At 41.5% G+C, this 22027-nt stretch overlaps 1 protein-coding gene across 6 annotated transcripts in view; it reads left to right on the forward strand.

Moving 5' to 3' along the window:
• The window catches only part of KCNQ2 (potassium voltage-gated channel subfamily Q member 2), a 70254-nt gene extending 52054 nt beyond the window's left edge, over window positions 1–18200 (forward strand). For 2 of the 6 annotated variants that reach the window (XM_040331380.1, XM_040331383.1), the window contains 6 exons: window positions 2250–2479; window positions 5319–5427; window positions 6181–6312; window positions 8747–8854; window positions 15249–15372; window positions 16536–18200. In XM_040331380.1, the coding sequence (XP_040187314.1) occupies window positions 2250–2479; window positions 5319–5427; window positions 6181–6312; window positions 8747–8854; window positions 15249–15372; window positions 16536–17267 (1435 nt within the window). In that variant the 3' untranslated portion in view covers window positions 17268–18200. The remainder of the gene's footprint in view (window positions 1–2249; window positions 2480–5318; window positions 5428–6180; window positions 6313–8746; window positions 8855–15248; window positions 15373–16535) is intronic. The other 4 variants (XM_040331384.1, XM_040331387.1, XM_040331381.1 and 1 more) reach the window with 3 other exon arrangements.
• Window positions 18201–22027: the final 3827 nt, after the last annotated feature.

Below are 22027 nucleotides of genomic sequence, written 5' to 3' on the forward strand. Positions count from 1 at the left end.
TACGGCACAATGTCTTGTCTGCTTTTCAGTGCATGGACTGATCCATACCATCACAGCTTCAGTGCTAACATTACAAATAATTACGGTAACCTTGGCTTCACCCTGCTGAAGATTGGCAACTTCAATTTCAATATCAATATTTTAATTGAAATTCATTGTGCTGATTGTAATATATCTGGTCATCATAAATTCCTAAGGAATGGTATTCCTGCTACCCCTATTGCACTCTATCATATAAAATAAATTAAAACTCAACCAGGAAACTGAATTTACTAGGGATTGTAGAAACTTGTAGGTCATTTTACGGTCTAACCTCTGCTAAAAAAAAAATAATAATAATTGTATTACAAAAGGCTTAGCATGTTGAGTTGTTGCTGCCTTCTGTATCAGATTTGGGTTTAGGGTTCCAGGGAAGCAAGCTAGATGTAGCTACTGGAACCGTATATTCATATAACCCAACCTGCTCCCTTCTCAGTTCAGAGAAACAACCTGGCCCTGGCCTATCCCAAAATCCCACCAAGTCGTATTGGATTCTCCCCCTACTCATTCTTCGGCACTCTACAGCTACTAACCCTACATGCTTATAGAAAAACTGGAATATTCAATTTTTGGGTTATTACAATTGTGGAGGCTTAAAAAAACAAAACCCTGGAAAAGGGTCAGCACTTTTAATTCAAAGAAGGTAGATCCCTTTCATGGTCGGTGGGGGTGGATGCTGTGGGGTAAGGTACACATTAATTCCTATTGGATTACTCCTTGACAGAAACATTGAGGACCAGTATTTAAAATCCTATTATTTTTTTTTTTGGTTTAGCCATTATGATCTACAGGGAGCCTTGGGGGCGGGGGGCTGTGGCCATTGGAAGATGAAATTGTCCTGGGGTCATTGAAAGTAAACAATGCATCCTTGGCAGAGGGGAGAAATAGTGCCCCATTCTTGGTGTCGGTGGAAGAGATGGTGCCTCATCATCTGTGTCCGTGTAAGGGATAGTGCCCCATCACTGGTATCAGTGGAAGAAATGGTGCCCCATAGCTGGTCTCTGTAGAAGGAATAGTGCACCATCGTTGGTGTCCGTGGGAAGATTGTGCCTCGTTGTCCATAACAGATATTATGGCCCATTTGTGGTGTCGGTGGGAAAAATTAGTATCTTGCATCAGTGGGAGGAACAGTGCCCCAATGGCCAGATAAAGGCAAACAAAGTGTCACATCCGGCCCCTAGGCCACAGTTTAGAGACCACTGCTACTGGTTTTACCCACTGGTGTTCGAGGGACTGAATATTCTGTTGAAGGGATTGTGTATTATAAACTCTTGTAGCACTTGTGCTGTAACCCTGTAGTTTCTTTCCCCTTTGCTGTGGTGGGCAGACTGATGAAGTGTTAATGTAGCTTAACTCCCAGAAATCAACACAGAAGCTTCATCAATCATTATGCTATCCCTCACAAACCAGCACTAAATTAGCCTTGTTGGTTTAGAGTGAGCCCTTGGGGCTATAGGGTCTTTGCTGTAGGCTCAGAGACATCAAGAAAAATGACACATTGGTACCCATGCATGTGCCATACTTTGTATCCCCATATGTGTGTGAATGCCATCATGGCATGTTATATCTTGGATACTATAAAGATACATGCTTGTGTATTCTTTATTCTCTCATTTTTATACAATGGATAGCTGCATGCTGGGATCTGTTAGGGTGTTGTTCTATCCCCAAGTGGCGTTGCACTAAACTTTTGGATTTGCAAATTTCTAGATAAAGGATAGCCACTATCTGTGCTATGTACACTCCAACTTTGCTGCTGCTGTTGTTTTCTGTTGTAATTAGCTTAAAGGAAATGTTCATTTTTCTGGTGACTGAAATTTGTTTGTACATGGCCTCCGGTACTTTTATATTGCATTTATTCATATAGTCTTTGTTCTGTTCTGATGATGATTTGACTCTTCTTCCCACCCAAGATCCCAATGGGAATGAGCACTCTTCTGGAAAATAAACAGTGAGGAACAAAGCATAAAATAGTCAACAGCTTTATATAGGCCAGTAGGTTAAATATAGCGGAAGTGTACAACCCTTTCAAAGGGCAACCAATGAAATGGCAGATTTTAGTTGACAATCTGTGTTCCTTCTCGTAAGTTGTGTTTGGTCAGTGCACATCATTGCCGCATCATGCTGATCTTTCGTAAAATGATTTTGATTTTGGGAAATTTGGCTTTTTGGTTAGTCCCCCCTTTTTTTTTTTTTTTTTTTTTTATTAGCAACAGTCAAAAAGTCAGCTTGAAGGAGCGGGTCTTCTCTAGCCCCAGAGGCGTGGCCACAAAAGGCAAAGGCTCCCCGCAGTCTCAAGGTGTACGCAGATCCCCCAGCGCTGACCAAAGCATGGAGGAAAGTCCTGGTAAGGTGCCCAAGAGCTGGAGCTTTGGAGACCGGGGGAGGACGCGCCAGGCCTTCCGCATCAAGGGATCGGCGTCACGACAGAATTCTGAAGGTGAGGGTTTTGCATCATTGAATGTATATCATCTTATCAATGCCACCTATGATGTCATAACCAGTGATGACACATGTATAGTACCTGTCTTACTTGCCAAATAATTTGGGCAATAATCAGGGTAAACCCACGCCGTTCTATACGGCTGCCTAGAAAATGGTGGTGATGACAAAATGGCAAGCCTGCCATAATGCAGCCTTCATGGCCTACCTTGACTTTGTCCTTCTTCTTTTTTTTTTATTTTTTTTTATTCTTTTTACTATTTTAGCCCTCTTTTGTGGGGGCTTTAAGAAAGGTCCTCCACAAGAAGAGTATGGTGCCAGACCTGTAGGTAAACGAGAGAACCAGAACCTTCACTAAATAGGAGAGTGGGTTTGATAATAAAGTTGTCAGTGCCTCCATCCGGTACAGGGCCTCTGTGAGCCAAGTAGCCTAATCAAAATAATTGGGAATATAACTACTGCAACCAGCATAGGTGTCCTGGTGGCATTGTGCATCTATATACCCAGTTATATATAGATATTTATAGAGATACTTCCAGATGCGCCTGCATCTGGAAAAGTCCAGATGCAGGCGCCCCTAAGGATGTTGCAGCATCTGTCTTTGTGTCAGATCTGAAGACAGGATCAGTGGCCATGGGAAGATCCTCCAACTGTTGTCCAACCAGCTTGGAATGAAGCTTCTTTTGGCACTGGAACTCAGTCAGCCTATCTACTCTGTGCTTTAGTCCCTTCCTAATGGTTTCTAATCTGACATGCAAACTAATGATCCCGAAGTGGCCATTGAATGTCTTTAATCTGGCACTAGCCCATGCTGGTTATCGCACCCTATGTTAAAACTAGTTATAGAATCAAACCAGAAGGGACAGGGTTAACTAGAATAACAGGAGCTGCATATAAACTATATTGCATATAACAGGTTCACCAACCAATATACTGGAAGCTGGCCACTACACATACAGTAGCACAGACTTGTCTTTCTGGCACTGTGCATGTGAGATAATAACAAGGATAGAGAAGAGATGCTCTGCCTGTCACAATGATTTAGAGATACTCAACAGCTGCAGTTTAAATTATTAGATCATAGGGAAAATGGTCCCTTCTGGCTTGAGGTTAAGTAGCGTGGACAGGACAAAGGCTGAGGCTTTCTCTGTCTCCACTTCCTCTTTCCAGGGTTTCAAAGCCAAAAATGCAGGGACAGAAAGTGCATACATAATAAACTTACAGTAATTTACAAATTCAGACAGTAAAGGGCAGCAGATCCCTAATTTATTATACTGAACATGCCTCTCATGATCCCTCTAATTGCTGTCAAGCTCTACTGAAACTTTCTCCATTCTGGCTATTGATCCAACCACCATGCTGCCAATATCTATATCATACGTACCTGTCTTTATTTGACAGTGATAGTCTATAACGAAGAGTGTCACATGGTTAATAAAATATTAATTGCCATTTTGAAAGTAATGTTGGTCACCTGGATTGCCCTAAGGTTGCAGGGGAGGGGGTTCTGGTAAAAGCAATTGCGTGGTGCTCCGCTGCACCAAGTTCCTTGGGTGAGCATTCCTTTTGGAGGATAAACCATTTATTAAACATGTTTCATCTTATTTTCTCTGGGATCTGACTGGTCATTGTAAGCAAGTGGACAACATTTTCGCCAGCTTTCATGAATATGGTGGAGAGTTAAGACCACCCTAATGGTTTCCATTATCTCCAAGGGACCTGGGTGATGAGTCTCCTGTGCTTGAGTTCTTAGGATCTGGAGTTTCTTAGGATTTTGTATTTATTATATACTAATGATAACACAACTGAAGAAGTGGGAGCAACCAACGAAATGGTGGGACCTACCAAAACTCCAAGATGAGCTTGACTAGGAACTACAACATGGAGATCTCACCATTCGAGACCCCAAGAGATATAAGCCACCTATATGAGAAGTCTTTTTGCCTTTTTTGTTTTCTAGAAAATATAAGTAACACAAGTGTTATTTTTAAGATGTCTGTAATTGGAACTGTCTGTGTTGTCTCAACCACTGGTCGGGTTCTGACCTGCACCGACACATGACCCTTGGGATTACTGGCACATGACCCTTGGGATTACTGGCACATGACCCTTGGGATTACTGGCACATGACCCTTGGGATTACTGGCACATGACCCTTGGGATTACTGGCACATGACCCTTGGGATTACTGGCACATGACCCTTGGGATTACTGGCACATGACCCTTGGGATTACTGGCACATGACCCTTGGGATTACTGGCACATGACCCTTGGGATTACTGGCACATGAGCCTTGGGATTACTGGCACATGACCCTTGGGATTACTGGCACATGACCCTTGGGATTACTGGCACATGACCCTTTGGATTACTGGCACATGATCCTTTGATCATTTTGATTACTGAGGTTGATTCTGTATGACTAGTTTTCAAAACTGTTTTAGTAGTACTGCCACTATCTGCTATTTCATTGAATTTGAAATGGATTTTGAAATGAACTTGTCCAAAGGTACATCTAGACATGACATGATGGTTACTATGTCCATGATAGTCCAAGACGATTGTTGAATTGAGGAGCAGTTGGACATCATTCAAAGTGGACCTTTCTGGATCTTGCTACCACTTCTTATTTCTTCCATGGTTGGCTGAACAAACTTGTTTATGTCACCAAAGTTCTACAAAATGATCCTCCTGGTAGTAAGATCTCCTGGTCACCATCTTACCACAGCAGGTGCATATTTATGTATTACTCCTTTTACATAACAGCTCAACCACCTTCTCATACCTCTGGTTAGCCATTGTTTGTACCTAATTGTTGGGAGGTCTCTCCCCCTAGAAGCCAGTCTCCCAGGAGAGGAGATTCCTGAAGATAACAGAAGCTGTAATTGTGAGTTCCTGTCTGAAGAGTGGACCCCTGGTCTAAAGGCATCCATTCGAGCTGTTTGGTAAGTTTTTGCTGCTCACCAACACATCAACAAGGTGGGGAGGGGGGCCGATATCACATTTACAAATCTTGGCATTTAGTTCAGAGAGTCAGCAATTGCTTTTTATTGGAAGGGTGGAACGAAGACAGGGCAGTCTCCCAACATGTAACAAAAAAGAGAGTATCTCCCCCTAAGTGGGATTTTAAAGGCCAAACAAAGTGTAAAGGTAAAAAACGATCTTTAATGGGAAATTCGTACAAAAATTGGCACTAGATATTGAAGCACACAGTAGGCACCTACGGTGCATGTGAAAGCAACAAGTGTACAAATACAAAAACAATAACACTAAAACAGTACATGTGCCACAAACATTGGCAAGTAGACAAAATGGCACTCTCCTAGTGGGTGATGTGTGTGTGTGTGTGTGTGCCCGACGCGTTTCTGGTTGTCGACCGTCATCAGGGGCCACGGAGGAAGAGTAGTGCATGTCCTTAGTTATAGGGTTAAGTGGGGATGGAGTAGCGTCCGAGCGTCCCTCATGACCAGGGAATTGGAAAATAGCCGGGTCACATCCTGCCCAATTCCAAAGACTCGCCGCTACTTGAATCCCTGTTCGGGTCTAAATAGACCCAAAGACTCTAATCGGTCCAAAGGTGAGGTGTGGAAAGGCGTTACCCCAAATCTCCCAACGTGAATCACCAAGAGATATAGGAAAAGCATAGTTAAAAACACTTTTTGGTGAATTGGTTGACCTTGTATGCTGTTTTTTCCCAGCGTCATGAGGTTCCTGGTGTCCAAACGGAAATTTAAGGAGAGTCTACGACCTTACGATGTCATGGATGTGATAGAACAGTACTCAGCTGGACATCTGGACATGCTCGCCCGTATCAAAAATCTCCAGTCCAGGCAAGACCTCTTTAGAAGCTCTCACATTTATAGATACACATTAACACTGATTGCTGGTGACCCTTGATATCATAATGGCACATTTTACATTAGTAAATTGCTTTTCATTGCTTATTTAGGTTTAACATTTCCTTCTAAGATGCCTGTAGATAGTCTATCATTGTATTGTTCTAAAATGTGTAATTCGTTGGCCCTTGGTTGTAGTTGTTGCCCCTCAAAGAATGCCCAGTGGAGGGTTGGCAAATTTAATTTGAAGGACCTTTGGCACCAGTTCTTTGTAACTAATAACAAAAGGATTATGGGAAATAATGTTGGGATGGTGGCCATGAGGGCTCAGCAGCTTTATCCTACTGCAGGATAGTTTTGTGGATTCACAGCACCAACTCTGTCTACAATAAGAGGGGGTTATGTCTACATTCTTTTATGAACCAGATTTCACCATGGTGAATAAGAGCTGGTGGTATTGATAAAGCAATTGTATAGATGCGGTGACTGTACATTGCTGTGTACTTCCAGAAGCTAGGGGGCCCCTCGATGTAAATTGTCCATTTGCCAGCACTCCACTGATGCTACCATGAAAGTCCCTCAAAAAGAGCTTCAAAAACTATTTACTGATCCAATGCTAAAAGGATTTGTTTCATTGAAGGTTAGAGAAATTGAAGTCATCCATAACTTTGTCAGAACAAGTTCTTCACATTGTTTTCTGTGTGTTTGTGCAGATCAGGGTGCACCGGTGTGTAGAAACTAGGCCTATTCTTTATACAGATATATGATCCTCTAATCTTGGAATTTAAAGGAATTCAAAAGCCAAGTCACATGTCCTCAACCAACGTTATAGGTACTTCTTCTAAAGGTTCTTAGATAGTCAAGGGGTTCTGGTGTTCAATGCACTTCTGTCAGTGGGGACTTGACACATGGTATGAGTGACAGCAAGGGGCTCTACTCAATGCCAGATACATAGGATTAATAAGAGAAATGGTTAGGATTGAGGTTGGGTAGTAGGTCAACGGTTACAGATAGTGTTGGGGTTATGGTTTCAGGGACAGTTGTCATCAAGTTTACTGTTGGTGTTGGTTTGAGGGTCACAGGGTTCTTCATGTTACCGCAAGGTTATCCATGTTACTGAGGGTAAATGTTAGGGATATATGGAAAGTTAAGGTAACAAGCGGGGTTGGTGTGAGGCTTGGTTTTAGGGTTACATGAAGGGCAAGTATAGATGTTATCAGGAGATAAGGAAAAACCATAGGACATCACTCTCCATGTTTGGAGCTCGGCAACAAAAACGAAGCAACCCTGATATCCCAGTGTTAAAAGCCTATAGTACCATCTTTTTCCACCATTTTTTTGTTCAAGCTTGTTTCTAACAAGCATCGAACCCTGTAAAATGAATGTCGGTGCTTGAATGGGAGCCAGTGCTAGACATAAATGTGTGCTAAATTTGGCTGATCACTGTAAATTTAGTCCATTCAGTAATTTCATCAGATTGTTTATATGCATAATATACTAATTTCAATGCAGAGAAAAGGAAGTGCCTACAGAGCAGCTGATTAATTTTCTCAGTTGCAGGTGCGCTCATACTGGTTTATTTTCTACCAAATAACTGTTTGCAACATTTTTGTGCAGAGCTCAGTGCTTCCAAAGTGGAATAAACTTTGCAACATTTTCCGGTTGCCTTAAGTGAAGTATAATTCTAAATCCTATTTACAGGGATGACGGTTCGAGCTTCTAGTCCCCTGAAGCTAGCGCTGAACTTCCCAACCTCTGCTAAATAGTCTTGTTCCAAAATAACACGTTGAGGCGAGCTGCACTGCATAGGAAATAATTCAGTGGGAAAATGTTCTTACCCAAATGGTATCTTATTTTTAACCGGGTAACGTCTGGGTAACGAGTGGCCACGATTCTCATCTTAAATTCTAATTGAGGTAACCGGTTATACGATCTCCAAGCCAAACCAACTTAGAGATGGCCTTCTTTTTTGTAAACTAACAGCTCTAATTCAGCTCCAGTAATTGCCAGTTTCAGCAGCCAGTGCACCCTGATGAGCATATACATATTTGACACTATTGTGGCTAATTGTGTCTCACGTGTCTTATTGTGTATTTTTTATTCCACACCTCCATCATGACGCACACTCCCTCTCGATATTGTCACACTGTGTCTCACCTTGATCCATAGGAATATATGTTGACCTATATCCAATATATCACCCAGGATATTGCCACATATATACATGAAAATATATTCCAGTGTTCCCAGCCAATCCCAGTGTCGACTGTTGTTTCTGCAGCCATTCATGTTCCTGAATTTCGGAATATATTTCCAGACACGTTCAATTCTTTCTTTTTATTTATTTTATTTTACCGTCCTGAATTTTCCCCACGTTGCTTCATTATGCATCTTTGCTGGTGTTTTGTTTTTCTATTTACTTTGCCAGGATAGATTTGATTGTGGGTGCCCCACCCCCTTCTACACCCCGGCACAAGAAGTACCCTACCAAAGGATCAGTGCTATCTACCAAAGAATCTCCCCAGTATTCTCCTAGGTTAGGATTCACCAAAACGCCTCTTTGTCTGGACTGCTTTTTCTTTCATTATTCTTCTTTTTTTTTTTTTTCTTAAAGCGAACCCCTTTCATCTCCTGGTTTGTGATGGCTGAAATGTAGACGTTGGCCAAACCTTTGGCAGCAACACACAAAGTGGGATTGAGTCTTTACTTGCAGGTAGCGTTAAGATATCTATAAAGATTTGATGAGCATTGGATGTCTCCAAAATGTTCGTCGGTGACACAAGCTTTCACTCAAATGTTGACACTCGTGACATCTTTCCCATCAAAACTGATACCGGTAGTCTTACCGCATCAAAGGAAGAGAGGAACACAACTTTCATATATAACCATTACAAAAACAATGTTGCAAATAAAAAAAAAACAATTGCACGATCTTACTTTTTCTGCCACTTATGAGCGGAGTCAAGGTAGCTATTATTTCTTAAATGTTCAATCTCAGAAGCCCACAGAAAAAGTATTTCAAATGGAACCCACCAAGGACATGCTATATGCAGATTATATACAATATTCCTAAAATAATATAATGGTATAATAATATGCAATATAATAATGATGATAAAACTATAATAGGTTTTAAAGGTTTCCCCTTAGGTCTGTAATAATTCAAAAACATTCTGGTAGGCTGCATGAAGTAGGACCAAACAGACTCTAGACCAGGGGTTTTGAACCTATAGTCCTTTCAGGGATATGGAAACCAAATGATAGTCGCATTGAGCAAGATCCTTTATTAATTAAAATAAATACATTCTGCTTTATTGAATCCAAAATCATATTAAAGTGGCGAAATAGACTTGATGGAGGGGATTTACTAATACTCGAGTGCGTAAAATGTGGTGCAGTTCTGCGCAAATGCCAATCAGCTTCCAGGTTTCATTGTCAAAGTTCAATGGAACAAACTGAAGTTGGACACTGATTGGCAACTGTGATGGGAAGCCTGGCACTCAGCCTGGGTGCTTCTGCCAAGATGCAGCTTCCTCCAGTTTGAAAACGGGTATTATAGCTGAGCACCCAAGAACTAGATGACACCATCCTAGGTGCAAACTGGAACTGACCTTATTGTTAATTTACATAGAATATATACCACACAAAATCGGGTAAGAACTTGATCACATTATCCTAAACAATGCAACCTGTAAACAGTAATGACATTGGTACATCTAATGAACAGCTAGCATAAACGCCCCACAATATTTCACTAACAAGGTAAAGTAGACACAATGCTAGTCACATCTCCAAGAGAGTTAGAAGACAAACAGAAACAATAGGTGACTCAATTATCAATGGGAATTCACACCTAGGAGGCACACAATGGGAGAATTATACCATGAGAGAAAGACCCCTTAATAAATGATGATACAGGAGGCCCCAGTATCAGGTTGTTGTGAGATGATTATATTAACATCTGCTCTGAGTCTAATGGGGGGGTTGAAGCAGTCAATACTAGTTTGGGCATACAGGCCCCAAATCTGCGATTCTCGCAGCGTAAAATCTTTCACACCATACAAAAAATGTTTAGCTAACTTTACTGGTTAGTGTTTTTTTTTTTTTTTTTTTTTGTCAAAGTAATTTTTTCCCAAATTTACATACAGAACTCTATTCCTTTTAATTGGTGATTAGTTGGTGATGATGATGAATTAGACCGTCTGGTGAAGGGCACATGGTCCAGTTTCTTAGTGATGGGACTGATGTTGGCACTGTGTAGGGTACAGAGTCATTTGAAAATGATGTGTTGGCCCCTCATCGGTGCAAGATAAGGTATGTTCTTATTATTCTTGAAATCGCTTCAACAACTTGCTTTGACTTTTCTACCTGTCCCAACAGTTAACTCATAATTATCACTAACGAGAAGCTATTGAGATCTGTCCCGCACCCACCTGCTACACCACAACACAAGAAGCCCCCAACCACTATTCTTTCTCGATACTGAATAAAACCATAGCTAATATGGGAGGTTTTCAGGCAAAGTCACATGCCCTGGACTCCCAATTCTGAAAAGATCAAGTGTCCACCTTTTTTAGCATAGCCAACTGGCCAGGGACCACCTGCCTTGCCAAGGTGTCCCATGCAGAAGGTAAGTGTCCATCACATAAATGGGTGAAAGGGGTTTGCTAGTTGTTTTTTTGAGCTGCCATAAGATTGAGAAGACGAGCATCTTTTGTTTTTGTTTATATATGTCGCTAGTCTTTTCATTTTGGCTCTGGGTTCTTTTTTTGCATGCACGCATGTGGACTAATGGAGCATGACAAAGATGGCATCGTGGCTGATACTGAGCAGTAGTTCCATGTTTCTGCTAACTTTTCTTAAAGACAGTTTGTTCTTAATGGGGTTTCGGGGTCCTGAAGACTAGGTAACTGTAAGGAGCATGCCATGTAAGTGTTTGTTGCCTTGATACTGAGGATGGATATTGATATGGGCATGACCAACATTAGGCCCGTTAATTCACTAGGAACCACAACCATCGCCAAATGTTGGCAAAGTGAGTAATGGCATTGGCTTCTAGTGCATTGATGGGTTGCTTGCTGAAATATTGGCTTGGTCTGCAAAACTGTACTTGCAACAAGCATACCTTTTTAAAAAAGGCTGATGAGGAATGAGGCATGCGGTTAGTTTCCTGAAACTGCTTTGGATGGTTGCCACCGTAGTGGTGAAGGCCGATTTTGCAATATATCAAAGGATCTCGGAATAGCACAGAACTCAAACTGAACTCAAACTATTTTTTACCATTTCGAAGTCCATTTTAGTTTGCAGTTTCCCTTCAAGCATTTTCTTCGGTTGAATGTAGCTAAGAATGAATTAAATAGGCTGACTGTATTAAATGTGAGCCCACATCTCTCCATTCACGTAATAAATTTGAGGTTCGAGATCTCATTGAAAGCCTGCAGTTCTTATCTGACCATCAGTAGATCTAGTCAGATTTTAGGTTATATTTTGTGTTCTACCAAATTGGAGTGCAAAAATGGTTTCTGCGTTCAGCTGTAGGACCTGTAGCTTGGCTGTGGTGGTTTCTGTTTTGGACTTGTATTGATGGTAATTTGGTGAGGTCGAAAAACAATTACGAATATGAAATGCAACAGGCTTTAGTTGCAGGGTTGACTTTTTTTTTTTACTTTAAATTGTGTGTCTAGGCAAGATTTAAAAAAAAAACATGTATGCAATACATACACATTTCAGCATGGTTTGCCTCTTTTAAAAACAAGTACAGGAAAAAATCTATTGATCCTGACAGAAATCCAGTGAGCTGTTAAAGTGGCAGAAACCATAACTAACTATTGCTAAAAACTTTCCCTCCACCATCCCTGCCCATCATCTTACCCCATCCCTGCCCATCATCCTTCCCCCTATCCTGCCTAAAATACAGTAAACCTTGAAAGTATTCACAGCGCTTCACTTTTTCCAGATTTTGTTATGTTACAGCCTTATACCAAAATGGATTCAATTCATTATTTTCCTCAAAATGCTACAAACAATTCCCCATAATGACAACGTGAAAGAAGTTTATTTGAAATCTTTGCACATTTATTAAAAATCAATTAAAAGTATCCCAGGTACATAAGTATTCACAGCCTTTGCTCAATACTTTTGGTGAAGCACCATTGGCACCAATTACAGCCTTAAGTCTTTTTGAGTATGACGCCACAAGCTTGGTCAGTTTCTTCTTTGCAGGACCTCTCAAGCTCCATCAGGTTGGATGGGGAGTGTCGGTGCACAGCAATTTTCAGATCTCTCCAGAGAGGTTCAAGTCTGGGCTCTGTCTGGGCCACTCAAGGTCATTCAGAGTTGTCCTGTAGCCCCCCTTTTGTTATCTTGGCTGTGTGCTTAGGGTCATTGTCCTTTTGGAAGATGAACCCTTACCCCAGTCTGAAGTCCAAAGAGCTCTGGAGCAGGTTTTCATCAAGGATGTCTCTGTAAATTGCTTCATTCATCTTTCCCTTGATACCAACTAGTCCCCCAGTTCCTACCGCTAAAAAAACACCACAGCATGATCCTGCCACCACCATGCTTCACTGTAGGGATGGCATTGGCAAGTGATGAGGTGCCTGGTTTCCTCCAGACATGATGCTTGCCATTTAGGCCAAAGAGTTCAATCTTTGTTTCATCAGACCAGAGCGTTTTGTTTCTCGTGGTCCGAGAGTCCTTAAGTGCCTTTTGACAAACTCCAAGTAGGCTGTTATATGACTTTTTACTGAGAAGTGGCTCTCCTCTGGCCAGTCTACACCATACAGGCCTGATTGGTGGAGTGCTGCAGAGATGGTTGTTCTTCTGGAAGGTTCTCCTGTCTCCACAGAGAAACGCTGGAGCTTTGTCAGAGTGACCATCGGGTTCTTGGTCACCTCCCTGACTAAGACCCTTCTCCCCCGATCGTTCAGTTTGGCTGGGTGGCCCGCTTTAGAAAGAGTCCTGGTGGTTCCAAACTTCTTCCATTTATGGATGACGGGGGCCACTCTAAACATTGAGACCTTAAATGCTGCAGAAATGTTTCTGTACCCTTCCCCCAGATCTGTGCCTCCATACAATCCCGTCTCGGAGGTCTACAGACAATTCCTTGGACTCCATGGCTTGGTTTGTGTTTTGACATGCACTGGTAACTGTGGGACCTTATATATAGAAAGGTGTGTGCCTTTCCAAATCATGTCCAATCAACTGAATGTACCACAGGTGGACTCCAATCAAGTTTTAGAAACATCTCAAGGATGATCAGTGGAAACGGGATAAACCTGAGCTTAATTTTGAATGTCATGGCAAAGGCTGTGAATACTTATGTACATGGGATTTTCTTATTTTTTTTTATCTTTTAATACATTTTCAAAGATTTCAAACAAACTTCTTTCACGTTGTCATTATGGGGTATTGTTATGTAGAGTTTTGAGGAAAATTATGAAATTAATCAATTTTGGAATAAGGCTGTAACATAACAAAATTTGGAAAAAGTGAAGGTCTTCTGTTGCACTGAAATCCAAACGTTCTTAGTTCTGCCTAATAGTCTAAGGCTGAATCCAGAATACCCAGCTTATGCTTTCTAAATTAATTTAGGGAAAGGGGTTCTTCTGTGCTGCAGCATCGGCGCATTTCAGTGCAGCAGAGGCAGTGCTATCAGCTTAAACAGGAAGTTAGGAGCTCACTGGATTTGCACTGCACTTGCAGCATTTTTAACGAGACAGAATATGAAAAATGTGGCTGTATTGCAGAGATGTGCTGTGTGTTTTTATTTTTGATTTTGCCCAGCGCATTATGTAGCTTATTTTGGCCATATAGATAGAATGCTCAGTATTTAAATGTTCTTTAACAAGGAATGTCTAGAAATCCACTGTCCCTATACAGTGGCCATTGAATCCTTTTCACCTTTCTCAAATTCACTTTGGCAAAAGTATAGTATTAGGATAGGCACTCCAGTGGAACACTTCCAATTTGCTTTAATTTCTAATGACTCCTAGATGGCTTTGACATAACCAAAAGTCTTGTGATGAAATACAAGGGACTCTTCTTATTGCCCTAAGAGAGAAATTACGTGAGTTAAGGCCTGTAGAGCAGGCTTTTCTCCTAGGCTGTTGCTTTTTTTTGCCTTGCAGTATCCTGACCCCACCTCATCCTCTCTGCTGTCACTGTGTCTGTCTTTGTCCTTTCTACCTTGGACCCCTACCCACCCATCATTAAGTGCACGTGTCCCCATCACATGTCATGCCGGCTTGTGGGAGCCTGTCTGCATATAATTTCTAGACCGATATGATGAATTGTAGAAAAGAGATTGGGGAAATGTTTTCTGTAGATGATGTTGTCTAGGACAGCCACTGGAAGGGTTGTACAAGAGTTGAAGCATTTTTCACATCTTGTTCTCCCAGCCTTGTTGGTAATTATTTTCTAGAGGTCCACAACTCAATTCCTGGTGGTCTCTGAGCTCAGAGTTTTATGGTTTCAGTAACTTGCTGAAAATGATGTTTGTAAGCTCTGGTCAACCCAGTAAAATCATTGCCTTCTTCCAAATCCAGGTCTGTTGTAGACCTTCAAGGACCAACGTTTATCCTCTAGTGAGAAACGCCTAAATGGTTATTGTAAAGCCAAATTTTTGCCATCTTTGACAAGTGTTGAACTATTGTAGGACTCTTCCACAGTGGCCTGGGGAATGTTTTTGGGTTTCATGCTACTCTGTGTTGAGCTTCATCTAGTTAGATTAATGATAAAGCCTTTGTAGATGGTTTAGTGGCTTCTAGTGTAGAAGGCTCTGCTAATGCTTGATTTGAGATTGTTTATGTCTCTCTTTGAGAGATGAGAAGCTTCTCTTGGTTCAGTGGGGCAGGAGAAAAATCTAATTTGTCTGCACAAGGTGACTAACCTTTTTGGCTTTCTGGGCTACTTTTTTTTTGTGCTCTTGGTAGAGTGGACCAGATTGTTGGAAGAGGAGGTTCAATCACGGAAAAGGACAGAACCAAGGGTGGAACCGAGTCAGAGATCCCTGAGGACCCTAGCATGATGGGCCGTTTGGGCAAAGTGGAGAAGCAGGTAAGCTCCCATGACTGGAGGTTTGTCACTGTAAGTGGGCAGACGGTTGTATGTATAGGTTCCACTCGTGATCAATTTGAGAGACCTAAAGGGCACAATTTTTAAATGTTTTAATTCGTCCAGGTCATGGTATATCTAGTGGTTGTCACTTTAACCTGGACTTTTTCTGTACTGTTTAAGATATTTCACCACATATCTGAGTGACTTTCAGTTTGTGAGTATTGGGCGCATATCCCATTTATAGCATAGAGGGTAACTTCATCATGAAATGTGTCATGGCAGATTGATTGTCCAAGAAAATGAAGGAAGGTACCCTGACACCTTTCTTGACACCAGCGTTTTTAGATTTTGTTTGCGTTTCCTGTGTGACTATAAATCCAGGGGCATGTTCTTGACACCCAACAAAACTGAAAAAGCTACTTGGATAAGCAGCCAAATGCCTGCAATGTTCCAGAACACGTTTAATGTGATAACTACTACTGCAGAAACTGCTTTAGCTCATTGCAGGGGTACTTTTTGACCCCGTCATTTTTTATTTCTTGCAGTCTGTAGTTTATATAGGAGATATTCCTACACCGCCTGTCTTTAATAGAGAAGTGTGAGACAATAAAAAATAAAATAAACATCTATACTCGCCAATGTGGCTGCAGCATTGATCCAATACTGCGGCTGTCCCCGACCAGCTGTAAGACAAAGAACTGAGCAATCGCATGACCACTTCAATTGGCAGAGACTGACGATAACCAGGTTTTTTGCTTTACCCCTTCAGTGCCCACTGGCATGCTAGGCTTTGGAGGGGGGCAGGATCGGCTAGCTCGAGCTCTGAGGCGCACTGATAGGCTGATTCAGATGCCAGTCAGGCATGTATGTGGATCAGGACATTATTGGCAGGATCACTGCAGAGCCTGCATCGGCTCTGTGACGGCGGCTGACAGTGGGTTTTAGTCGCAGGTCTGCAGAAATAAGTTCCTACTGGGACCAAGAGGAGAAGCATGGTCAAAAAGATTTGGCTATGCTTCTCTTTTAAGACACAACCGCATCAGTGTTTTAGGTTATGCCAATAAAAGTACTACTTTTGTGACAGAATGTCCAAAACCTTAGACAAAGTTTTGCTGTGTGTCTTGATAATGATTGGAATAATTTACCACCGTGATTTATTGCAGGTGCTTTCCATGGAAAAGAAGTTGGATTTTCTGGTAAACATCTACATGCAGAGGATGGGGATTCACCCTTCAGAGACGGAGGCTTACTTTGGAGCCAAGGACCGTGAGCCAGCACCTCCATATCATAGCCCAGAAGACAGCAGGGATCCTGGAGAAAAAAACAGCTGTATCACCAAGATTATCCGCTCCACAAGCTCAGTGGGCCAAAAAAACTTTAGTGCTCCACCTGCCCAGGGAAGTTCTACCCCCTACTGCCCACCATCCACCTCATGGCAGCAACAACAGCCATATCACCGGCACAGTCATGGTTCATCTCCAGTTGGCGATCCAAATTCTATGGTGAGGATTCCTCCTCCTCCATCTCATGAGCGTTCACTTTCTGCTTATGGAGGGAGTAGACTGGGAGCTGGTGAAGAAGCATCTGCCAAACAACGAGAGAGAGACAATGCAGCCCTGAGAGATAGTGATACCTCTATATCTATTCCATCTGTGGACCATGAAGAATTGGAGCGTTCTTTTAGCGGTTTCAGCATCTCCCAGTCCAAGGAGAACCTGGAGGTTTTGAACAATGGGGCAGTGGCGGGTCCTGGCCCCGTCGGCAAAGTCCGTCCTTACATTGCTGAGGGGGAGTCCGACACAGACTCTGACCTATGTACCCCTTGTGGCCCGCCTCCTAGGTCAGCCACTGGGGAAGGACCTTATGGTGAGATGGGATGGCCATCCGGGAAATAGACTAATGCCTGCAATTCTTCTGAACTTCTGTAGATACTGACAACAACCCGCTAATGTACTGTGCCCAAAACAAGGGCCTCCTCCTCGACTTCCTCTTCCAAAGGTGCAACCACATCCATGATCACTTATCTTCCTTCTCTGTATAATGGTGTTTCCAAACCTCACACAGTCTTTCTTCATATAGCTCTCACAAATTTTGCATTTATTGAAACGCAATTCATAAGCAATTTTGTAATGTCAAGGGTTGCAGGTAGCAGAGATTCATGAAACTTTTTGGTTTCTTGCTGTCTTCCTTAGACCTCCCTGAATGTCGAAGGTTGAGTTGTCCTATAGCAGTTGACTTCAGCGTGCAGCTCGGAGGCTTATTTCCTTATATGGAAATAGGCAGCTCCGAAGAAGTGGCTTCAGATACTCAGTAAAGGGAACACAAGAGATGGAAGGCTAGAGGAACACTAAAGAACACCAGAGATGGAAGATGTAGTCCACCAGCATCCACTTTGGCTGCTGGTACTACACCCTTATCAGACATCTTTTCTAAATGTAAATAGTTATTTGTAGTGGAATACCAGAGAAGAAAGAGAGAAAATCAATAGTCTTTTTTGGTTATTTGAGATTTGGTAAAACCTGAAACCCTCATTTAATATCATGGACTCTTGTTTATATGTACAGAAAAATTGAAACCTCCATGCTCCCTAAGTGAGCTAACTTTTTAAAACGTTTCTTTTTGTATAGAATTTTCTTTGGTTAGCATAAGGGAGAACATTGAAACTCCAGAGACCTAAGAATGCAGATTTTTTTTTCAAAAGGTTTCTTTGTATAGAATTTTCTCTAGTTAGCGTAAAGGAGAACATTCAAGCTCCAGAGACCTAAGAATGCTTCGTAATCCTTTTTCTCTTTTTACCAAATAAAGTCTTTTAAAAGCTACCAAACAAACCTATAATACTGATGTAATTACTGACCAACTGACCCGAATCAAAAAGTTTTATTGATCCGCGGTCATTTTGGTGCTTTATTTTTTATAATTTGTTTTGGTATCCCTGATGCCTTTTGCATGAGTCAAGTTGACTGACTACAGCATGCCAACTGCTTAAGTTGTATTTAAACTATGATATGTATATCCACAATTAACTCAGTTGCCTTATACTGTTCTGTGGTCTTGGGGGGGGGGGGGGGGGGGTTCTAGTGACAACTTCTATAATGTAGATAAGTCAATATTTTTTACTTAATGCTGTAACCTGTTAATCGATTCTACTTTGTATATGTGGCAAAATGATTTACAAGTTACAATCTCGAGGAAAGGCAATAGATAAACGAGGGCTTTTTTTTAAATGATATATGCAAGGAATGTGTATATATACCTAGATTTCTTTGGAGCAAATATATGACTTTTTGCCCCTTTTGCTTACTGGGGTACCAGCAAAAGATACTTTTATTGTTAAATGAGATTTTGGCTTCCGTTTTTGTAACCAGATTTAGGAACTGTATTGTGGATACAACTCATTTTTGATGTGTATTTGATACTTTAAATGTATCAAACATATTTTACAAATGTGCTGGGCATGCAAACAGTAATGCATGTTTGAGTCACTAAACCTCTCCTGAGATATGTTGTCCTAAGCATCACTAATTGAAAAGCATTGGGTCTTTGAGGGGGAATTCCAACCAAAAGTCAATATTCTGCTTTTAGAGGACATTGGCTCATCTGATCTTTCAGTGGCTTGCTTATTAGGTTCGGGGGCCCCAGGAGGATTATTTATTCTTTCCGACTCCTGTTCCTTGCCATGTACATTGCTACTGAGGTTTTTGGCTTTGAAGGAAAGGGTAGTTTCCACTCCTTTCTGTATTTCCATAATTTGGGAATTTGCAGGAGTATGTTCTACTACTTCTCTGTATAAAAGTATTTAACGCCCCTTCCATAGTCTCCAAAAACTGCAGCCAAACCCTTGGGCGATGAAAGAGGCCAAGGAGTTCACAATACTTTTGTGTGCGCTTGATTTAAAAAAAAAAAAAAACTGCTCCAAGTGTTAAAGAATAGGAAATGGACAAAGCGAAAAGAGCTTAACTGTTCCATGGACAGAGAATTAAAGTGCATGAACCGGTTATTATAGCAGATCCCAGTAGCTTGACATTTATAATATGTTGATATAGTGTGGGCAGTTCATAATTAAAGATTGTTATTCCGAATATCTAAAATACATGGGCTCTGTTGAAGTTTTCAAGCAGGCTGAGAAAAAGCTTGTGCTTGAGAATGAGAAATAGGGGCAAAAAAGCTGACTATGAAAATTGACATAGCACAAAAGTTGCGTAATATCAAAAATAGAGGTAAGATATGATTAGGACTTAAGAAACCATAAATTATAACGCATGATGATACAATGTGGTTGTTTCTTCTCTTTGCATTTTTTTGCTGCAATTGTAGCCATCTGTACAGAACGTCGTAGAAAGATTTGATGATGTGGTTGCACCTTTTGATGCCCGAGGAACATTCAGAATGGAGGAGCAAAGGATGGCGTTGACAAGCCTTCCGGTTACAAAGCTCAGGAAGAGTCACAATAGGCACCAGAATGCTTTATATTTACTACTTTCTAGCATTTGGATTCAAGTGGCAGCTGGGAGACAGTGATGTACTTTTTATAAAAAATGGGACTCCCAGGCTCCCTTCACCAGCCTCCCCTGCTTTGGCTGCCCTGAACAAACGGCCAGCCCACTGGCTTTGCCTGGATTTTTCTTATTTTTTTTATTTTTTGCATATTGGCCTTGGCTTTGCGTTGCACTTTTTCTCTCCAAAGAAACAGTTTACATAATTGCCTTTTTTCTTTTTTTAATTCGGGTTCAGTAATGGGGTCTGACACCAGGCCTATCTGTATGGCCCACTAAGTTTTGGAGAGGGCCAAGGCAGTTTCACCATACTGCTGCATCTTGGGTTTTTTCTGCACCTTGTGCATGGCAGTCACAATGGCTCAATGCTACGCTGTCCCCCTCCCTGGCTTTTATGCATTGTGAATATTCAGCCTTAACCGAACAACTGCCAGAATTGCATGCAACATCTACACAGCTCTGTGCTAGCTTCCATGGCAGGGAATGGTTAAAGGCAGGCAAAAAAATAACTCTTGACTTTTTTTTACTGCTGGAGTGGGTAGCTGTGCAATTTGTTGGTTGTCTGCAAGAAGGCAATATGCCGTATGGGGATTATTTAAAGCTAATGCATCATTAATTATCTGTGTGCATCCTGAATTGTGATTTGTTTGATGAAAGAAGGAAATGCTGGGGGTTCATCTCAGGGTCTTGTTTATTAAGACATCTAAGCAAAGAACTGTCTCAACCAGGCAATAGTCTGACCTGAGCAAATTAATTCTTCATTAGGGTCTTCCAACATACGATAATTTGACTGCTGCGAGAGGCTGCCTGAGACGGACTTCTTTTAGATATTTTGATAAATGAGGCCCTTTAGGTATAGTCTGTGCAGATTTTCATGTACACCTTCAAGGATGTCTCCATACATTTTCAAATTTGCTTCTAGCAAAGTTGTCTCTAGAGGACCTCAAGGTTTGGCGAGGGCTTGCATCCCCTACATTGCAGCTTCTGGAATAATTTTTCACCTTACTTGTAAGAACCAGCTTTCATGCCAGTAAAACATTAAAATCTATGAGAACTACCTAGTGCTTTAGGTAAGTCATTTGCAACTCCTCTAGTAGAATCCTATATAATTCGGTCTTAAATTATTAAAATTGTGCAGTCCTACTTATAAAATATTTACCTATACTTTGAGTCTGACCCATTTTGGCTTGAGGGTCAGGGCCAACTGAACTGATGGAGTATTCTGTGAACTGCCTGATGTCTACCAACTACTGAGAGTGTCGGATATGATGAATATAGATGGCTACACTACTCTGATTTAACATGTTTATGCACATAGGCAGCACTGTGAGTTCAGACAGAGGACAGGCAGCAACTGTCAGACCTAAAATAATTAAATAATGCAAATTCTTTGTGATCCTGGTCAATGAGTGTTTCTCTTTAAATACAAAGATGCAGGTAATGTAGGTTCTAAACATATGCACCTAAAGTTCCCTGGAAGAAAAAGGGTCTCATGCTCGCCTATCTGGCAGCCCATCTCTCCATCTTTTATTCTGTTCCAGCCCGGCATCAATGTTGTTTTTTTTTTTTTTATATTCAACACTTGGATTGTCAGGTGTTCCCCACTGACTGCTGGTACCTTTCTACCATCCCTATGTTACTACTGGACACAGCAGCAATGTAGAGGTCATCGCCAGACATCAGAAGGGTCTGACGGAGGATGCAGCACTGGAACACAGGAGAGGTAGGAGGTGCGTATAATACCTCCTTCTATTGCACAGAACCTTTAGCTGCATTTTTTAACCTGAAAGGGCCACTTTCATGCATATTGGATTGACATGCATTCTAGATGCCTCTTTCTTCTTTTTATTTTTTTTTTATTTTAAGACTTCTTTTAATTCTAGTCCAAAAGGCAAAGTGCGGGCCAGCAAACCTAAATGTCAGCACTTTTCTCCAGTGTACTGCAACACGTTGGTGTGGATGGCTTTTGTTAGATGCCCTTAACTTCATGGATTTGGCCTACCCTGCAAAGTGCAACAATATGCAATCGAAGAGGCCACTTGCTCTCCTGTCAAGAGACGGCTTATCTGGAAGCCCAATAAAGCTAAGGGAGCATGGATGAAACCTTGAAAAATTGCTTTAGATAAAAAAAATTGCTTGATAAATTGAACATGAGCATTTTT

The sequence above is a fragment of the Rana temporaria genome, chromosome 12, assembly GCF_905171775.1.
Source record: "Rana temporaria chromosome 12, aRanTem1.1, whole genome shotgun sequence".
Classification (NCBI taxonomy): Eukaryota; Metazoa; Chordata; class Amphibia; order Anura; family Ranidae; genus Rana; species Rana temporaria.